The 18121-nt window shown below is 39.0% G+C and overlaps 1 protein-coding gene across 1 annotated transcript in view; it reads left to right on the top strand.

Annotated features, from left to right (window-relative positions):
* LOC135101705 (elongator complex protein 3) overlaps nucleotides 1–18121 on the top strand; it is a 201442-nt gene that overhangs the window by 168755 nt on the left and 14566 nt on the right. Inside the window, exon 10 of the mRNA XM_064006020.1 lies at nucleotides 4499–4680. Within this exon, the coding sequence (XP_063862090.1) occupies nucleotides 4499–4680 (182 nt within the window). The remainder of the gene's footprint in view (nucleotides 1–4498; nucleotides 4681–18121) is intronic.

The raw sequence follows: 18121 nt of genomic DNA, 5'->3' as shown, positions 1-18121 counted from the left end.
ACCAAGTTTGCTCTGCCCCAATCAGAAATTTTAGGAAGATCAGAAGTCAGGCGTTCTGTGGCTTCCCTGTGTGAAATGTTTACCTCCTGAAGGGTTGGACGTCTATGAAAAGACATGGAAAAGTGCAGGGTGGTATCATCAGTGTAGGAGTGGATAGGACAAGAAGTTTGGTTTAGAAGATCATTAATGAATAATAAGAAGAGAGTGGGTGACAGGACAGAACCCTGAGGAACACCACTGTTAATAGATTTAGGAGAAGAACAGTGACCGTCTACCACAGCAGCAATAGAATAGTCAGAAATTAAACTTGAGATGAAGTTACAGAGAGAAGGATAGAAGCTGTAGGAGGGTAGTTTGGAAATTAAAGCTTTGTACCAGACTCTATCAAAATCTTTTGATATGTCTAAGGCAACAGCAAAAATTTCATCAAAATCTCTAAAAGACTCAGTTATGAAAGCCAGAAGATTGCTAGTAGAGCAGCCTCGATGGAACCCATACTGGTGATCAGACAGAAGGTTGTGAAGTGGTAGATGTTTAAGAATCTTCCTGTTGAGGATAGATTCAAAAACTTTAGATAGGCAGGAAATTAAAGCAATAGGATACTAGTTTGAGGGATTAGAATAGTCACCCTTTTTAGGAACAGGCTGGATGTAAGCAAACTTCCAGCAAGAAGGAAAGGTAGATATTGACAGGCAGAGATGAAAGAATTTGACTAGGCAAGGTGCAAGCATGGAGGCACAGTTTTGGAGAACAATAGGAGGGACTCCATCAGGTCCATAAGCCTTCTGGGGGTTAAGGCCACCAAGGGCATGGAAAATATCACTGAAGAGTTTTAATAGGTAGCATGAAGTAGTCAGAGGGTAGAGAAAAGTGAGGAACAAGCCCTGAATCATCCAAGGTAGAGTTTTTAGCAAAGGTTTGAGCAAAGGGTTCAGTTTTAGAAATAGATGAGATAGCAGTGGCACCATCAGGATGAAAATTTCATCCTGAACCTTAATACCCTCCTTTATTTAATAAAGGAGGGTATTAAGGTTCAGTTTTCCTAATCATCATCTGGTTGGTTGATGAAACCAGACATAACCATTTTATGTCCAGCTTCCTTTCTTCCTCTGGATATCATTCAAGGATGCCTGCCATGGCTGTTGCACAGTGTGTGTGTGTGTGTGTGTGTGTGTGTGTGTGTGTGTGTGTGCATGTGTGTATGTGCAGAATATATCCATCTGATGGGAAACACTGATAGTGATGTGAAGAAAGCAGATATGAGCAATGGTGTTAGGAAAAATCACTAGGCAACATTGCATGTCATAATATGTACTACACTATAAGTAATCAGATGGAATGGCACTGTACAATATGTTTAGCCTGTTGCCACAAGGTGATCCAAAGAATATTGTTCATCCAGTGATGTTTACTTGTACTTAATACACAAGGTTGAGAAGAGTGAAAATCCAGGAAAGCTGCAAACAATAGGGTTAAGGTAAAGTTAGCTGCTAAGAAATATAGAGACAGAACAGCACAAGCCTAAGTATGGCTCTTTTCCTGTATCTCACAACTAGGTAAATACACACAGATGCACACACACACACACACACACACACACACACACACACACACACACACACACACACACACACACACACACACACACACACACACAGTATGGTGTGATGTCATTGTCACAGGGAAGAGTACCAAAAGATTATAAGAGAGCAAATATTACACCAATATTCAAAGGGGGAAATAAGAAAAACCCACTAAATTTTAGACCAGTGTCATTGACTAGTGTTGTAGGAAAACTATGTGAAAGAACAGTAAAGGAAAGATGGGTGGAACACTTGGAAAGAGATAAAGTTTTGGTAAATTGGATTTAGAAGGGGAAGATCATGCTCCATGAATTTATTGTCTTTTTATTCAAGGGTAGTCGATATTGTGCAAGAGAGAGACAGATGGGTAGATCTTGTCTACTTAGACTTGAAGAAGGCTTTTAACAAAGTACCATATCAAAGATTGCTATAGAATATAAAAAATTATGGAACAATTGGAGGAAAACTGCTGGGGGTGGATGGAGGATTTATTATCTGGATGATAGAGAGGTGAGAACTGTAATACAAGACCAAAATTTATCTTGACTGAAAGTAAAGAAGAGATTTAATAAACATTTATAGAATGATAAACGGTGTGGAAAATGTGGACAAAGAATGTTTTATAAATTTAGACACACAGAGTACTAAGGGGCATAGTAAGAAGTTGAAGAAGGTTAACTGTAGAAGAGACATCAAGAAGTATAGTTTTCCTCACAGAAATGTGAACAAATGGAATGAACTCATTGAATAAGGTGTCAATGCCGAAACTGTCCATGCTTTTAAGACCAAACTGGATAGACATAGAGATGATACTATGAGATTACTCCCCTCCCTTAAACTACAACTAAGTATAAAACTAGGTAAATACACACACACACACACACACACACACACACACACACACACACACACACACACACACACACACACACCTACAGAAAAAAAAAAAAAGCTAGTACTTGCTTTAACCTTGGAATGCAAACATTGGGTGAAATTCACCACAACATTTCATATCCCCTCTGAAAAGAAAGGGTACACAGCTGGTTTTCAATATATTTTCAGTTCCCCATAGGCTCTTGCCATGAGATGTAGTGCACATTTTCTTTCTCCAATATTATGAGTGTTATCTATGATTGTGGTCAATTTCACTCTGTGTTTCCATTCAGTCAAGAAGAGGTGATATTGCAAACATTCAGTGAAATTTATCACATCGTTTAATCTTCCATCTGTTTAAAAGTGATTTAGGAAGGGTATACAGCTGTCCTTTCATGCATTCTCAATTCCTCATAGCCTCTTGCCATGAGACATAGTGTGCGTTTTATCTCTCTCTCTCTCTCTCTCTCTCTCTCTCTCTCTCTCTCTCTCTCTCTCTCTCTCTCTCTCTCTCTCTCTCTCTCTCTCTCTCTCTCTCTCTCTCTCTCTCTCTCTCTCTCTCTCTCTCTCTCTCTCTCTCTCTCTCTCTCTCTCTCTCTCTCTCTCTCTCTCTCTCTCTCTCTCTCTCTCTCTCTCTCTCTCTCTCTCTCTCTGTTTCTCTTTCTCTCCCATACTTTGTATGTTAAGATCGTGATGAATTTCAAGGGCTGATCTTTTCAGGCTGATTCTCTCTCTCTCTCTCTCTCTCTCTCTCTCTCTCTCTCTCTCTCTCTCTCTCTCTCTCTCTCTCTCTCTCTCTCTCTCTCTCTCTCTCTCTCTCTCTCTCTCTCTCTCTCTCTCTCTCTCTCTCTCTCTCTCTCTCTCTCTCTTTCTCTCTCTCCCTCTCTCTCTCTCTCTCTCTAGGAAGTTGTAAGACTTTATATTACATTCTGTGTATAACGATTGTGGTGAATTTCAAGGGGTGGTTCTTATCTTTTCAGGCATTTTTTTTCTACAGGAAACTGTTAGACATTATATTAGTGCACAATGGCAAAGAGACTGTTCAGTAAGAAAAAACTGGAATATGTGATGAATATAACAGTTCTTACTTTCTTATCTAATATGGAGGAGGAGGAGGAGGAGGAGGAGCCCTTAGAAGTAGTGAAAATAACATATCTATTATACGAGCTCTAATGAAAAAAAATTTGATTTGGTCATCAATCAAAATTAATTCATAGGGAAAGCCTAAGTTTCTGGTCACCAACAGGAGTCAGCTAGCAGAAAAAAATCAAATTAGTATGAAATAAAACAATTTCAGGAACCCAAAATTTACTCCTCTTTCATAGCTCCTTATTTCAGGGTAGATTGAACTTTAAGGCAGTAAGGCAACCAGTGTGAATCACCAAGGACCAGTAACAATCACTGTTGTAGTTATTGTCCACCCAGCCAATACTTACTGTGTTAGGGAATTTAAGGTTTAATCATTGCCAAAACAATGTTTCTTTCATTCTTACTTTTAAAACAAAATAAAAATAACTTACTTTCTTTATACAGTGTTAATAGTTTGGTTGCAAATGAAGTAAGACTTGTATTTTCATACTCTGGCTTTGAATTTAATAAATAGTTAGGGTAACTAATTTTTTTATTACTTTCCTAATGTTTGATGAAATTCATCCATTGTTTGAAGTGAGTAAAAAAAATATATTGTTTGCATTTAAGTGTTAAACACAGTGACTAAATCTGGAAGGTGCAGCTGGGTGCTGCAGACATAGTTCTGATAAACAAAATAGCACTGGAGTGACTGGCAGTTTTTAGTGGGGCCTGAATGACTTCATGTGAAACAGAATTTTTGTGAAAAATCTAGTAATGAATTATTCGGAGAATGACACAATACGTAACTGTGATTAGAATATTGTGAAACTCAGTGCAACACTTTGTATTTTATCCCATTAAAACTACACTGAAATCTTTTTCATCTCATAATGATTGACAAAGAATTTCATGATAAAGTATTATTGCAACAGATGTAATAGCAAATTTTTTTATTTTCATGGATAAACAAGACCAGAGTTGGTGGGTGGTGTGTCAGTGGTGAGGGAGCTACACGTGTATGGATCTGTAGTGCCAGTTAGTGCTCGAGATCCCACCAAGTTCCAGCATCAAGGCTTTGGCACACTGCTCATGGAGGAAGCTGAAAGAATTGCTAGGGAAGAGCATGGTTCACAGAAGATTGCAGTCATCTCAGGTGAGTCTCAGGTGATTCAGAGAAAAAAACTGTAATAATAATGATTGTTATTATTATTATCATTATTATTAATACTTATTATTATTATTATTATTATTATTATTATTATTATTATTATTATTATTATTATTATTATTATTATTATTATTACTATTATTATTATTATTATTATTAATATTATCATTGTTATTATAATTATATACACTTTATTTAGTCAACTTGTATTACATACAAACTGAATCTCTTTATAAATCAGGTGCATACCAAAAAACTAGACCAAAGAGAAGAGAACATTTTTTTTTTTTTTTTTTATTATGTAGGAGGAACACTGGCCAAGAGCAACATAAATCCAATAAAAGAAAACTAAAAAGAAGTTAACATACAGTATTAAAAACTAAATACAACTAGCATTCAACATTAGAAAACTAAATTAAACTAGCATACAACATTAAACACTAAAGTTATTCTCCACTTTTTTTTTTTTTTTTTTTTACAAAGTTGTAAAGTTTCATGCTTACTTGCACAAATGACTTATTACGTCTAGATGTCTTTTGAGCTGGCAGCCTCAGTCTTTCCCTAGAGTGCAAAAAAATTTGTGACAGTTATGAAGTAGATGAACATTATTAATTATTTTCTTCATTATTTCAAAAACAGCCTTGGAGTAGAAGTCATCAAGTGATGTTACATTTGCACCCAGTTCTCTTGCAATTCTCACAATTTTTCTCTATTTCATCTTATTTTTAACATTCAATTGAAGCTAAATAAAAACCCAAAGCTGGCTCCACAACAGACTTATAATATAAAATGGTTCTATTAACATATAGATTCTTAAAAATTTCTTAGGAAACTAATGCTTTTGTATACATTTGCCATATAACTTCTTAGTTTTTGCATTTTCTGTCAATTTATCATCAGTAATCATACCCAGGTATTTGTATTCTTGGACACTAGATACTTCTTCCTCTTTAATTTTCAGGTTTTCAGCATTCTTTTCTTTTCTGCAAAAGTCAGTCATCAACTGAGATTCAAGTAATTAATGTCACACCACTGAACAAAGTTATTTACTTGAGCACAATAGTCAGATTCATCAGTATTCTTAATTTTCCAAATAATCATCATATCATCATCATATTTAAGAATTAAACTGTTTTTGAATTGAGCTTTACAATCATTAGTATATAAAATGAATAACATAGGCAATATATATATATATATATATATATATATATATATATATATATATATATATATATATATATATATATATATATATATATATATACAGTGGTATCTTGGGTTACATCCACCCTGATATACGCCCAAACCGACTTACACCCTTCCCTGACGCCCAGATTTTGTATCAACATGTGCCCACAAGCTCAACTTGCACCCTCACTACCAGTGGCACCACAGCATTCCCACCATTGCCTTCCTGCCTTATTTTGTGATCATTCTCCCCTGAAAATGCTTCCTAAGCAAATGAAAAGTGCTACTGCAAGTTGTGGAAAGAAGTAAAGTGTGATAACCATTGAAAAAAAGAAGGAAATCATTGTAAAATATGAGTGGTCTTGATCTTGATCATGGTACTACAGGTGACTTAGGATTATTCCTGAGCCAGTGGTCATCAAAGAGAGAAAGTGCATGTATCATAACTTTGACGTTATGATCTTTATGTTTGAGATATCTCTTATTATCATTGTTCATTTTTCAACAAATTAGCGAGTTAAGTGACACACACGACACCGTTAATCCTTGGAGATTTTAACTTACCAGTGACTAAGCAAGGCAAATCATTCATCTCACACCATGGACATGACCTGTATAATAACTTAAAAGAAAGTTCACTTACACAATTTGTGCTAAACCTGACACATGATAAAAATGTCCTTGATCTCATACTAGCTACGAATGATGAATTAATAACAAATGTGAATATCGGCAAGGAATTTAGTAACAGTGATCACCGCGCAATCTCCTTCAATATAAACTTCACAGCTAATGAGTCAAATATAAGCAAAGAAAAAGTCCTTGACTACAGGAAAGCAAATTTCTGTAAACTCAAATCAATTCTTAACCAAATAGACTGGAGTCAACTACTTACTACCACAGATATTAATGCTCACTGGAAACTTTTCATGGATAGATACTTAAAAGCAGTGCAAGAATGTATACCATGAAAAATCGTTGCCCCACAAAAAAAACGTTAAGCCAAAGTGATGAACACTCAAATAGCTGAATGCTTGCGCACCAAGAGGGATGCACATAACAGATTAAAATCCTATAGTTATAATGAAGAACGTACTAGCTTCGTTGAACTAAGATGTAAAGCAGAGAGGTTAATCAAACATAGCAAAAGGTCCACCAAGTTACATGTTGCGAACCAGAGTAAAATGAACCCAAATAAATTTTATAGCTTTATCAGGCAAAAGAGAGTGATTGTTTCAACTACTGGACCCATAATTTATGTAAATGGAGATTACACTAATGACGAGGAGCAAATTAGTAACATTCTAAACACTTTCTTTGTCTCAGTGTAGGGTGGTATCATCAGTGTAGGAGTGGATAGGACAAGAAGTTTGGTTTAGAAGGTCATTGACGAATAATAAGATATTGGGTGACAGGATAGAACCCTGAGGAACACCACTGTTAATAGATTTAGGAGAAGAACAATGACCATCTACCACAGCAGCAATAGAATGGTCAGAAAGGAAACTTGAGATGAAGTTACACAGAGAAGGATAGAAGCCATAGGAAGGTAGTCTGGGAATCAAAGTTTTGCGCCAGACTCTATCAAAAGCTTTTGATATGTCCAAGGCAACAGCAAAAGTTTCACCAAAATCTCTAAAAGAGGATGAACAGGACTCAGTAAGGAAAGCCAGAAGATCACCAGTAGAGCGGCCTTGATGGAACCCATACTGGCGATCAGATAGAAGGTTGTGAAGTGATAGATATTTAAGAATCTTCCTGTTGAGGATAGATTAAAAACTTTAAATAGGGAGGAAATTAAAGGAATAGGACGATAGATTGAGGGATTAGAACGGTCACCCTTTTTAGGAACAGGCTGAATGTAGGCAAACTTCCAGCAAGAAGGAAAGGTAGATGTTGACAGACAGAGCTGAAAGAGTTTGACTAGGCAAGGTGCAAGCACAGAGGCACAGTTTCGGAGAACAATAGGAGGGACCCCATCAGGTCCATAAGCCTTCCGAGGGTTTAGGCCAGCGAGAGCATGGAAAACATCATTGTGAAGAATTTTAATAGGTAGCATGAAGTAGTCAGAAGTGGAGGAGAGGGAGGAACAAGCCCAGAAATTTCCAAGGTAGAGTTTTTAGCAAAGGTTTGAGCGAAGAGTTCAGCATTAGAAATAGATATGATAGCAGTGGTGCCATCTGGTTAAAATAAAGGAGTGAAAGAAGAAGAAGCGAGATGCAAAAGAATTTGTGAAAGGGTTTGGTGCATATGTAACTGCTGAGGGTTTTATCCTCAAGCAAGTGTTCAATTGTGATGAGACTGGACTCCTCTAGAAAAAAATGCCAAACAGAACATACATAACCCAAGAGGAAAAGGCTTTGCCTGGACACAAGCCTATGAAAGACAGGCTAATTCTTTTGCTTTGTGGCAGTGCTAGTGTTGATTGTGAGGTAAAACTAATGCTAGTGTATCATTTGGAGAAACCCCATGTGTTTAAGAAAAACGACATTGTGAAAAGCAGGTAGTCTGTCATGTGGAGGGCCAGCAGTAAGGTCTGGATGACCAGACAGTTTTTTTCTGGAATGGATTCATGACATTTTCCCTCCTAGTGTGAGGTGTTATCTTAATGAAAATAACTTCCCACTCAAGTGCCTACTTCTGCTCAACAATGCTCCTGCCTACCTCCTAGCCTGGAGGAATCTCAGGCAGACACCTGCAGTTGCTCTCAACTGCATGAATGCTTTCAGCTGAAATCTGCCAGCAGTTCCACATGGCAGGAGCTAGCCTGGAGAAAGAATTGCCTTGTGTAAACCAACCTTTATGCTATCCAGCTGCAAAGTGAAATAAATATGAGAAGAAATGCAATTAATTTCAAGCTTATGTAAAAAGAATAAATAAATAAAAAGTAAAATAAAAATAAATAAAAATAAAAATTTCATCAGATCTCAGTCTCAGTGGAAGTACTATGTCATCAGATATCTATGTAATGCACAGTACCAGCATTGGTACCATCATCTAATATTCTTATCCTTATATTTTCATCTCTTGTAGGTGTCATATTGGCTTGTTAAACTGGATATGCAAAATGCCTTTATTACATGCACAGAACGACTTCATTGTGACCACAAAGGCCAGCCTATGTGAGCTTGTTGAGATGTGATCAAATAAAGGAGTGCACACATCATGTTCAATCCTCTCAGCATTGCCCTTCAGGGCACATAATTAGTACAATGGAAACTTAATACTGAAACTTAACTCATTCCAGATGATTATTTGAATATCAAAAGGTTTAACTACTGATGAGTCACCATCCATAGAAGACAGTTACCTCTTGCAGATGTTCCTTATGACAATTACATAGCTTTCAGTGGTGGGGTCTTCTACCTACCTCATCCACACCATCACTGTTCACTTCCAGGCCTTGGGTTCTCCTCAGAGACCTCATTTCCTTCACTAATTCAGGCACAAACTTCTCAGTGGCAACTTTGTTGGCACTAGCAGCCTTGCTATGCCTAACACCAGAATGAATCTCTGTTCTCATCTTAAAACCATCCCTTACTACCTTTAAAATCTTATGAATTGGAGCCACAGGTATCAGGAATAAGGTTACCATTGAGCCTTTGCACAAATTATGCTCTCTGACACAGAATTGCCAACTATCTTCTTTTCATTTATCCACACCATCAGTAATTTTTCCATTTTTTTTACACAGCCTCAGCCTGCTTAAGCTGTTTTTTCACATCCATTGCCTCTTTAGTTCTTGTAATGGTCTTGTTCATTAGTATGGCAGCTACTGTAGATTTTGCTGTACTACACTTACTCAACTGAAAGTTTGGTGAATCCTGCCCCTTTCTTGTATTTATCAATAATCTTTTCTCACTTGGTAGTTATCACCACATTTTTCCATTTGGGCTTATCCCCCATTAATAATAAGACTGCTGCAGGGCAGGATATGGAGGGAAAGGAAGATGGCAGTCTTTGTTTACAGCTATGTATGAATATTCACAATTAGCAGATATTTTTTATTTATTTATTTATTTATTTATTTATTTATTTATTTATTTATTCAAGTATCAAGTCAAGTATTGAATTTCCCCTGTATTCCAGAAGCTGTGCCAATTGTTTTGGAGTCTAATTAGTACAAAGATAGTACCTCAGATTCATGCATATGCCTATTGTTGTCTTGATGGCTATCTGTTCTCATTGCAGCCAAGACATAGATCACAGCCTCTCACTTTCTGTACCAGTGCTCACAGGTGTTTCTTAAATATATTATTTCACGTACGTCCTGGGTGACACAGCACACAACAACAATACGTAATTCCCACCTACTTACCATTGTACCTCCAACAGCCTCTTCCATGGCATCAGGACAGGAAATATGAATGTGCATAAGTTTTCTAAGTGCTAGTCATTGTGAGTATTCTTATGCATATTTTAGGTTTTAAATGACAAATTCCTACAATTCTATAGGAAAATAAAACTTGTCAAAATTGCATGGGTCTTGGTGTACCTGTATTTTTTATTTATATGGGCTGTTTTGGTTAATAAATCTGGGATATACAGATACTTTCCTAAGAAAATAATACCTTATTACCATGCCACCATGATCATAGTTTTTAGTGTGCCTTGCTTACAACAGAAAAGAATGAAGTTTAATCCTCAGCTGGATGAAGACAATAACTGTGACTTGTCTCCTTTAGGAGAGAAATTGCTGCAGCTATAATTTGCATCTGTGGTCTTGATGCCTTTATGTTATGCATAATACTACTATAACTATCACATGAATGATACTTCAATTTGTTTTTAATGTTTTGTATTTGTTGTCATTTGTTTTTGTTTTTTTGCATGATTTTCACAAACTGACCTTTTTAAAAATCATAAAACAGCAGTTTCATGCTATATTTAATTTTTTTTGTCTTCATTTTTATTAATGTCATGTAGACATAAAGTAGAAACATTTTGTTATTTTTGCTTGATTTTGAGAACAAATGATTGAAGTTTTCTTTCCATTTTAATGAAACCACAGTCCAGTAAAATTGCAAACCTGCAAACCTGTATTGCTTGAGGTTCAAAATCCACATACAAGTGCATGTACATAATGATGTGGTACCTAATCATTCTGTATAAATGGAATTGGTCACATAACGGAAGGGTGTCAAGTTGTGCTACATCCCTCAGTGTCACAGTAATAAATGAGTTGGCTCATAATCTATCATTTCTCCTGCCATTTTATAATTCCATGAAGTCTCTTTTCCTATTTCCAATACTTCTCATTTTCTGGCATTAAATTCTAGTTTCCATCTTTGGCTCCATGCATGTATCTTGTCACTATCCTTTTGTAATTCCTTGCAGTCATTTTCATTCTTTATCATTTTCATTATTTTTGCATCATCAGCAAAAAGGTTTATATAACTATTTAGATTCTCTGTCATATCATTTACATATATTTGAAACATAATAGGTGCCAACACAGATCCTTGCGTTGGACACACACAGTCTTGACCTTACACGGGCAGGACGTGTGACCTTTGGTGCTCTCGGGCAGCCTCGGCCAGCTTGTTGGCCTTCCCCGCCCCTTAGTGATAGCGACCTCAGTTTTTTTCTGTTTTCAACTTTTAGCTTTTAGTTTTAGGCTCGCCCTGGTGGGATTGTTGTACTTGTGAACACATTTAGCGAGTGCGTGTTGACACATAAAGAATAATGTGTGCTCCAGTGCAAACGTACAAACGCAACTACCTCCTGCATCATAGGTGAGGATCCGGTTACCTGCCGCCCAACGTGATAAAGTGCCTTAAGACCTTGAAACTATTTTGGAACCACGGGTCGAGGGGAGGGGAAACATGTGCATCCCATCAAGGTAGTGACCTCCAGTGCCAGAGAAGACCGCAGGGTGGGGAAGAAGGAATACAGGCACATTGAAGTGCTGCGTGTGTGGTATAGTCTTCCCTCCCTCCTCTTATTCAATGCGACGTCTCTAGCCAACAAGATGGACGAGTTGATTGTGACGGTGAGTTCTACCTCTGCAGACATTGTGGCGGTTACTGAGGCATGGCAGATTGTTCCTGAGGTGTGCACAATGCAGGACTACCAGCTCTACCATCACCTGAGGTCAGGATGCAGGGGGGTGGGGAGTGGCCGTTTTCTGCCGCTCTACCCTCAGCCCCTCACACCTCCCTGTCAATATTCCTGCTGGTGTGGAGGCCCTGTGGGTGAGAGTCACGCCCCCCTGCCATCCCAGCAACACGGCCTCCATCATCGTGTGCGTCGTGTACCACCCCCACAGCACAGTTACTCACCGCTCACATCATCGACACTGCTGATGCCCTGAGGGTGAGGTATCCTGCCGCCAAACTGGTCATCTGTGGGGACTTTAACAGATTAGATATCAACGATATCCTACACCAGCTATACCTCACCCAGGTCGTGGACTTCCCCACCCACCAGCAAGCCATCCTCGACCTTATACTGACAGACCTGGGCCAGCAGTACTTGGCCCCCAAGCCGCTGCCTCCCATGGGACGGAGCACCCACCTCTCCATACTGTGGACACCCACACCCACCACCTTGACTCCCCGTTCAGCTGTCACCAGGACCCACCGCCTCATGCCTGACTCAGCCATGAGGGAGTTTGGGCAGTGGGTGACACAACACCCGTGGACCGAGGTGCTGGATGTGGAGGACGTCCACTTAAAATGGCAAAATTACGTCGCCACCACCACAGAACCCTTCCACCGCTACTTCCCAGCCAAGAACGTCACAACGCACCCATCTGATACCCCCTGGATGACACCCCGCATTAAGAGACTCATGCGTCAGCGGACCTGGGCGTTCCACTCCTGCCCAGTCCTATACAGGAAACTAAGAAACAGAGTGATCAGGGAGATTAAGGCTGCAAAGGCAATCTATTACCCAGACAAGATACACCACCTCAAGCTGACCAACAACAGACAGTGGTATGCTAAGATCAAGGCTTTGTGTGGCCTACAAAAGCACACTTCATCTCTTCCTTGCACCTCACACCTTCCTGCTAATCTCACGGCTCAGGAGATGAACGATCACTTTGCTGCTATCTGTCAAACCTTTCCTCCCCTCCACACCACTCCGCTTCCTGCCTATCTTCCCGCTCCCTCTCATCCCCCCAGTGTCCAGGCGGTGGATGTTTTTAAGAGAATACTCAAGTTCAAACCAAGATCCACCACACCCACTGACCTTCCTACAAAAATTTACAAGGAATTTGCTGTAGAGCTAGCAACACCGCTATGCTCCATAATAAATGCTTCACTCTCCCAACACTCTTGCCCCGAGGACTGGAAGACATCTTACGTCACCCCCATCCCCAAAACTTCCAGTCCACAGTCACTCAATGACCTCAGGCCAGTCTCTATCACCCCCATCCCTAGCCTTATTTGTGAAGATTTTGTATATGACTGGGCCTACACCAAAATTTGTAATACCATGGATATCAGACAGTTTGGAAATATTAAAGCCACCTCCACCTCCCATTACCTGATCAGCTTCCTTGAATTCATCCACAGCCACCTGGACAAGCAAAACACCTCTCTAGCTGTTGCTTTTGTGGACTTCAAAAAGGCTTTTGATCTTGTTGATCACATTGTTGTCATCAGCAAGGCAGTAAGTCTGGGTCTCCCTCCTAACCTGATAGCGTGGCTAGCCGACTTCCTCACAGGGAGGCGTCAGGCTGTTCGCTATCAGGGCTCTGTCTCTAATTTCCAACAGCTGACATGTGGGGTCCCCAAGGGGACCAAGATGGGTCCTCTATGCTTCCTCCTCCTCATTAACGACACCCTCACTGACACCCCCCATCGCTGGAAGTATGTGGACGACTGCACTGTGGGCGTCCCAGTTTCCACCAAGAACCCGGACTACTCGCCACTGCAAGCAATTCTGGAGTGAATGCAGATGTGGACGGAGGAGAGCAGGATGACCATCAACCACAGCAAAACTGTGGTGATGCATTTCTGTACCTCCTCTGTACCAGTACCCCCTCCCCAGCTCACAGTGGGCCCTCACCCCCTCCAGGTGGTCCGATGTGCCAAGCTCCTCGGAGTCACGGTGGACAACCAGCTGACCTGGAAGCAGCATGTTGCCAGCACCATAAGATCAGCTACCTACAGGCTGTACATGCTGCGCAGACTCAGGTCGCTGGGGACGCTGACAGATGAGTTAAGGGGGGTGTACCTTACCTTCATCCTCCCCAAACTCATATACGCCTCCCCAGCGTGGTCCTCCTCCCTCACACACACTCAGCAGCTACAGCTAGAGAGTGTGCAGAAAAGGACATGCAGGGTCATCCTTGGCCCTGCATACACCACCTATGAAGAAGCCCTGACCACCCTGAGCCTGTCCAGACTATCCACCAGGTACCGAGAGACTCTGGAGAAGTTTGGAAGGGGACTACTGCATCATCCACGTCTCAGAAACATGCTGCCGCCTGACGCGCCTCGCCCTGCCCGTGCCACCAGACATCACAACAAGATGATGCCCCTAAAGGCGCTGCGCACTGACTGGTACAGACTCAGTGCGATTCCCACCATGGTGCGAGCCATCAATCAATAGTCCCTTCTAGATTAGACTTACCTTTAGGATTAATGTTAAGTATTTCCCCACCCCCTATGTACATTTTCAGTTTGTTAACTGCCTAAATAATAAACCGTTTATTATTATTATTATTATTATCATTATTATTATTATTATTATTATTATTATTATTATTATTATTATTATTATTATTATTATTATTATTATTATTATTATTATTATACCCCACTTGTCACTTCATGCCAACTTGAATTAGTGTCTCTGATTACTGTTCTCATTTCCCTCCCTTGCAAATAATCCTCCATCCACCTCAATGTTGCTCCCTTAAGACTTCCTTCATTCTCTAACTTCCACATAAGACTTTTGTGGGGAACTTTATGAAATGCTTTTTTTAAGATTCAGGCATACCACATCAACCCATTCATCCCTTTCTTGCACTCCATCTATTACTCTCATATAAAAGCTCTGTAGATTTGTGACACAGGATCTCCCTTTCCTGAATCCAAATTGCATTTCTGTAATTATCTTTTCATCTTCTAAATGTTGCACCCATTTTTCTTTAATTAATATTCCACAAAGCTTGCTTACAATACTTGTTAGTGACACTGGTCCGTAATTTAATGGTTCCATTGTATTTTCCTCTTTGTATATTGGGACTATGTTAGCTCTTTTCCATTCCCTTGGTACTTTTCCCTCTTTCAATGAGTTGTTTATTATGTCCCATATGGGTTCCTCCATTTCTTCTCTGCATTCTTTAAATATCCATCCATTTACTTGACCTGATCCCATAGGTTTTCTAACATTTAGCTCTTCCTGCAGTTTCTTGATTTCTTGTCTCATTACTTGTATCTCCTGTATTCCCTCATTCTGTGATATCACTTTCAGTCCCATAAAATCAGTATCCTTTGTAAACAGATTGAAAACTCTCATTCATTAGTTCACTCATCTCCTCAGTAGTTTTATAAATTCTTCCTTTCCTTTTTAATGTGTATATTTCATCCCTATGTTTCATTTTTCCATTTACATATCTGTAGAAAAGTTTGGGCTCTTCCTTGCATTTGCTTAGTATGTCACTTTCTAAATTTCTTTATTCTCTTATTATGCTATGTTCATTCCTCGCCTTTCTGTACTCTTCCCTATTAATTCTGTTCAGTTTTCTTATTGTTTTCCTCCATGCCCTGTCCTTTTTCTTTTTTGCTTCTACACACCTGGCATTATACCATTCATGCATCCCAATTTTCACTTTATTACTTGGTACAAACTCTTTCATCCCCTCTCTATACTTGCTAAAAAATATCTCATATTTTTCTTGCACTACTTTACCTTCAAATAGGTCTTTCCACTTAATTTTTCCATAAAATTTATTAAGCTCTGCAAAGTTTGCCTTACCATTTCTAAATTGTTCATTCCTTTGGAACACTATTTTCTCCTGTAGTACCATTTCTATTGTCACATGATCACTTCTTCCCATTGGACTCAGACAATGTATAATTGGTCTATTTTCTAGGGTTTTTGTAAACACTAAGTCCAACTATGATGGTTCTTTTTTTTCTCTGCATCTTGTAGGTTCATTCACTCACAGTCTCATCGTATCCACCATCACAGTATGCATAAGTTTTTTGCTCCATGACCCAACATTTTCTTTCACTCCAATTTCCTTCCAGTTAATTCCTTAAATGTTGAAGTCGCCTACTAAGAGCACTTTGATACTTTTCCTTATCATTTCCTCAATGCTATTTCTTGTTTCTAGTTGCATAATTTTATATCTGTTTGTTTCCCATGCCTTAGTTTTTGGTGGTATGTGTCACTGTAACTTTCCTTTTTTTATCTTAATCATAACACTCAAAATTTCTGCCATTCCATCACCATATTCCAGTTCCTCAACAACAATATCCTCTTTTACCAATATCATCACTCCTCCTCCCTTTCCTTTTCTGTCTCCTCTCCATGAGCTATATCCTTCCTTTGCATATCTCATTTATTTCCTCTTTTAGTTTGGTTTCCATTAAATATGTCACTTCTGGTTTATTACCATGTTTGGTGTGTGTGTGTGTGTGTGTGTGTGTGTGTGTGTGTGTGTGTGTGTGTGTGTGTGTGTGTGTGTGTTTACCTAGTTGTATTGTCTTGCCTTTGTATCTCTCAGTGCCTGATATTGTCTTGAAATCATGTATTTATTGTCTTTGCACTCACTACCGCTTCATCCACTACTCCTTATAATTGTCTCTTTTTAGTTTCCTTCCATGTCGCTTGTGTCCCATTTCAGTAAATATATGTGTGTGTGTGTGTGTGTGTGTGTGTGTGTGTGTGTGTGTGTGTGTGTGTGTGTGCGTGTTTACCTAGTTGTATTTACCTAGTTGTAAAATACAGGACAAGAGCCACACTAGGCTCGTGCTGTCCCATCTCCATATCGACTTTTATCTAGATTTTCTTTAAATTTATGAATTGTCTTTGCACACACAGTCTCATCCTTAAGTTCATTCCACACTCTTATATTTCTGTGGAGGAAGCTATGTTTCTTGCCGCCCAATCTCTTCAGCCTTTCCTCATAACTATACTCTCTTAAGTTTGCATGGATTTCAGTTGCAGCTCTCTGGATTCTTTCTAACTTTCTTGTATCCTTTTACAAACTTGGCAACCTTACTAATTCTGCGTTCTCCAATCTCGGATGTATCATCGTTGTTATCAGTTTTTTTTTATCATATCTTCATCAATATAGGAGAATCCTATCCTGATGTTTCTCAGCAAATTATATGTTTCTCTTATAATTTTGTTTATGTGCTTCACAAATGATAAATTATCAGTAATATATACTCCTAGATCTTTTTCTTCTGATCTTATAGAGATTTCCTCATTCCTTAAGTAATAGTTGCCAACTGGTCTTTTCTTACTTTTTCCAAACCTCATCACACTACATTTTTTTTTAGCAATAAACTCCATGTTCCACCTCAATGACCATTCATTAATCTTAATTAAGTCATGATTTAAAGCATTGCAATCCTCCTCATCTGTTACTTTCCTCATAATTACAGAAGTACATGAGACTTACCGTAGGTTAATTGAAATGTGCTTCGGATTTTGCGAGGCACATCACGTCTGCTAGATGGTAGAGTTCACATGAGATACACTACACTTCGCCACAGTCAGTCTTTAAAGATACAACTACCCACATGAAATATTATCTCCCAACCCTTCCAGTCAGTGAATTTTTGTTGTGTAAACCAAGAATTATCAATTAACAAAGGGAGGGAGTGGAGGGCATGTGAACTCTACCATCTAGCAGACGTGATGTGCCTCGCAAAATCCGAAGCACATTTCAACTAACCTACGGTAAGTCTCATGTACCTCTGTAATTTTACTTCGGCAAATCACTTGTCTGCTAGATGGTGCCGTTCACATGAGATTTTAAAGTCATGTGGGTGTTATATGTAAAGGGTTCTGTCAAATTTCACATTTTGTAAATAGGTGTAAATAAAAGTTCCTATTACAAAAACCCCATTGTCATATATGAAAATAGAACATGATTTTTAGTGCTGATAACATTTCAAACCTTACATTATACTGAGCCTGGCACTGCTTCTTGAAAAAGGGTCTATTTCCCCTTCTATATCCTTATTATAATATTTAGCAAATGTGGCTTCCTGCGTCCAACCAGCTTTTGCCATGATGGTGACAATAGGCACATCCAGTGCCT

Source organism: Scylla paramamosain, chromosome 1 (assembly GCF_035594125.1).
Source record: "Scylla paramamosain isolate STU-SP2022 chromosome 1, ASM3559412v1, whole genome shotgun sequence".
Classification (NCBI taxonomy): domain Eukaryota; kingdom Metazoa; phylum Arthropoda; class Malacostraca; order Decapoda; family Portunidae; genus Scylla; species Scylla paramamosain.
Note: the sequence above shows the minus strand (reverse complement) of the source record. Positions and strands in the feature narration are given on the sequence as shown.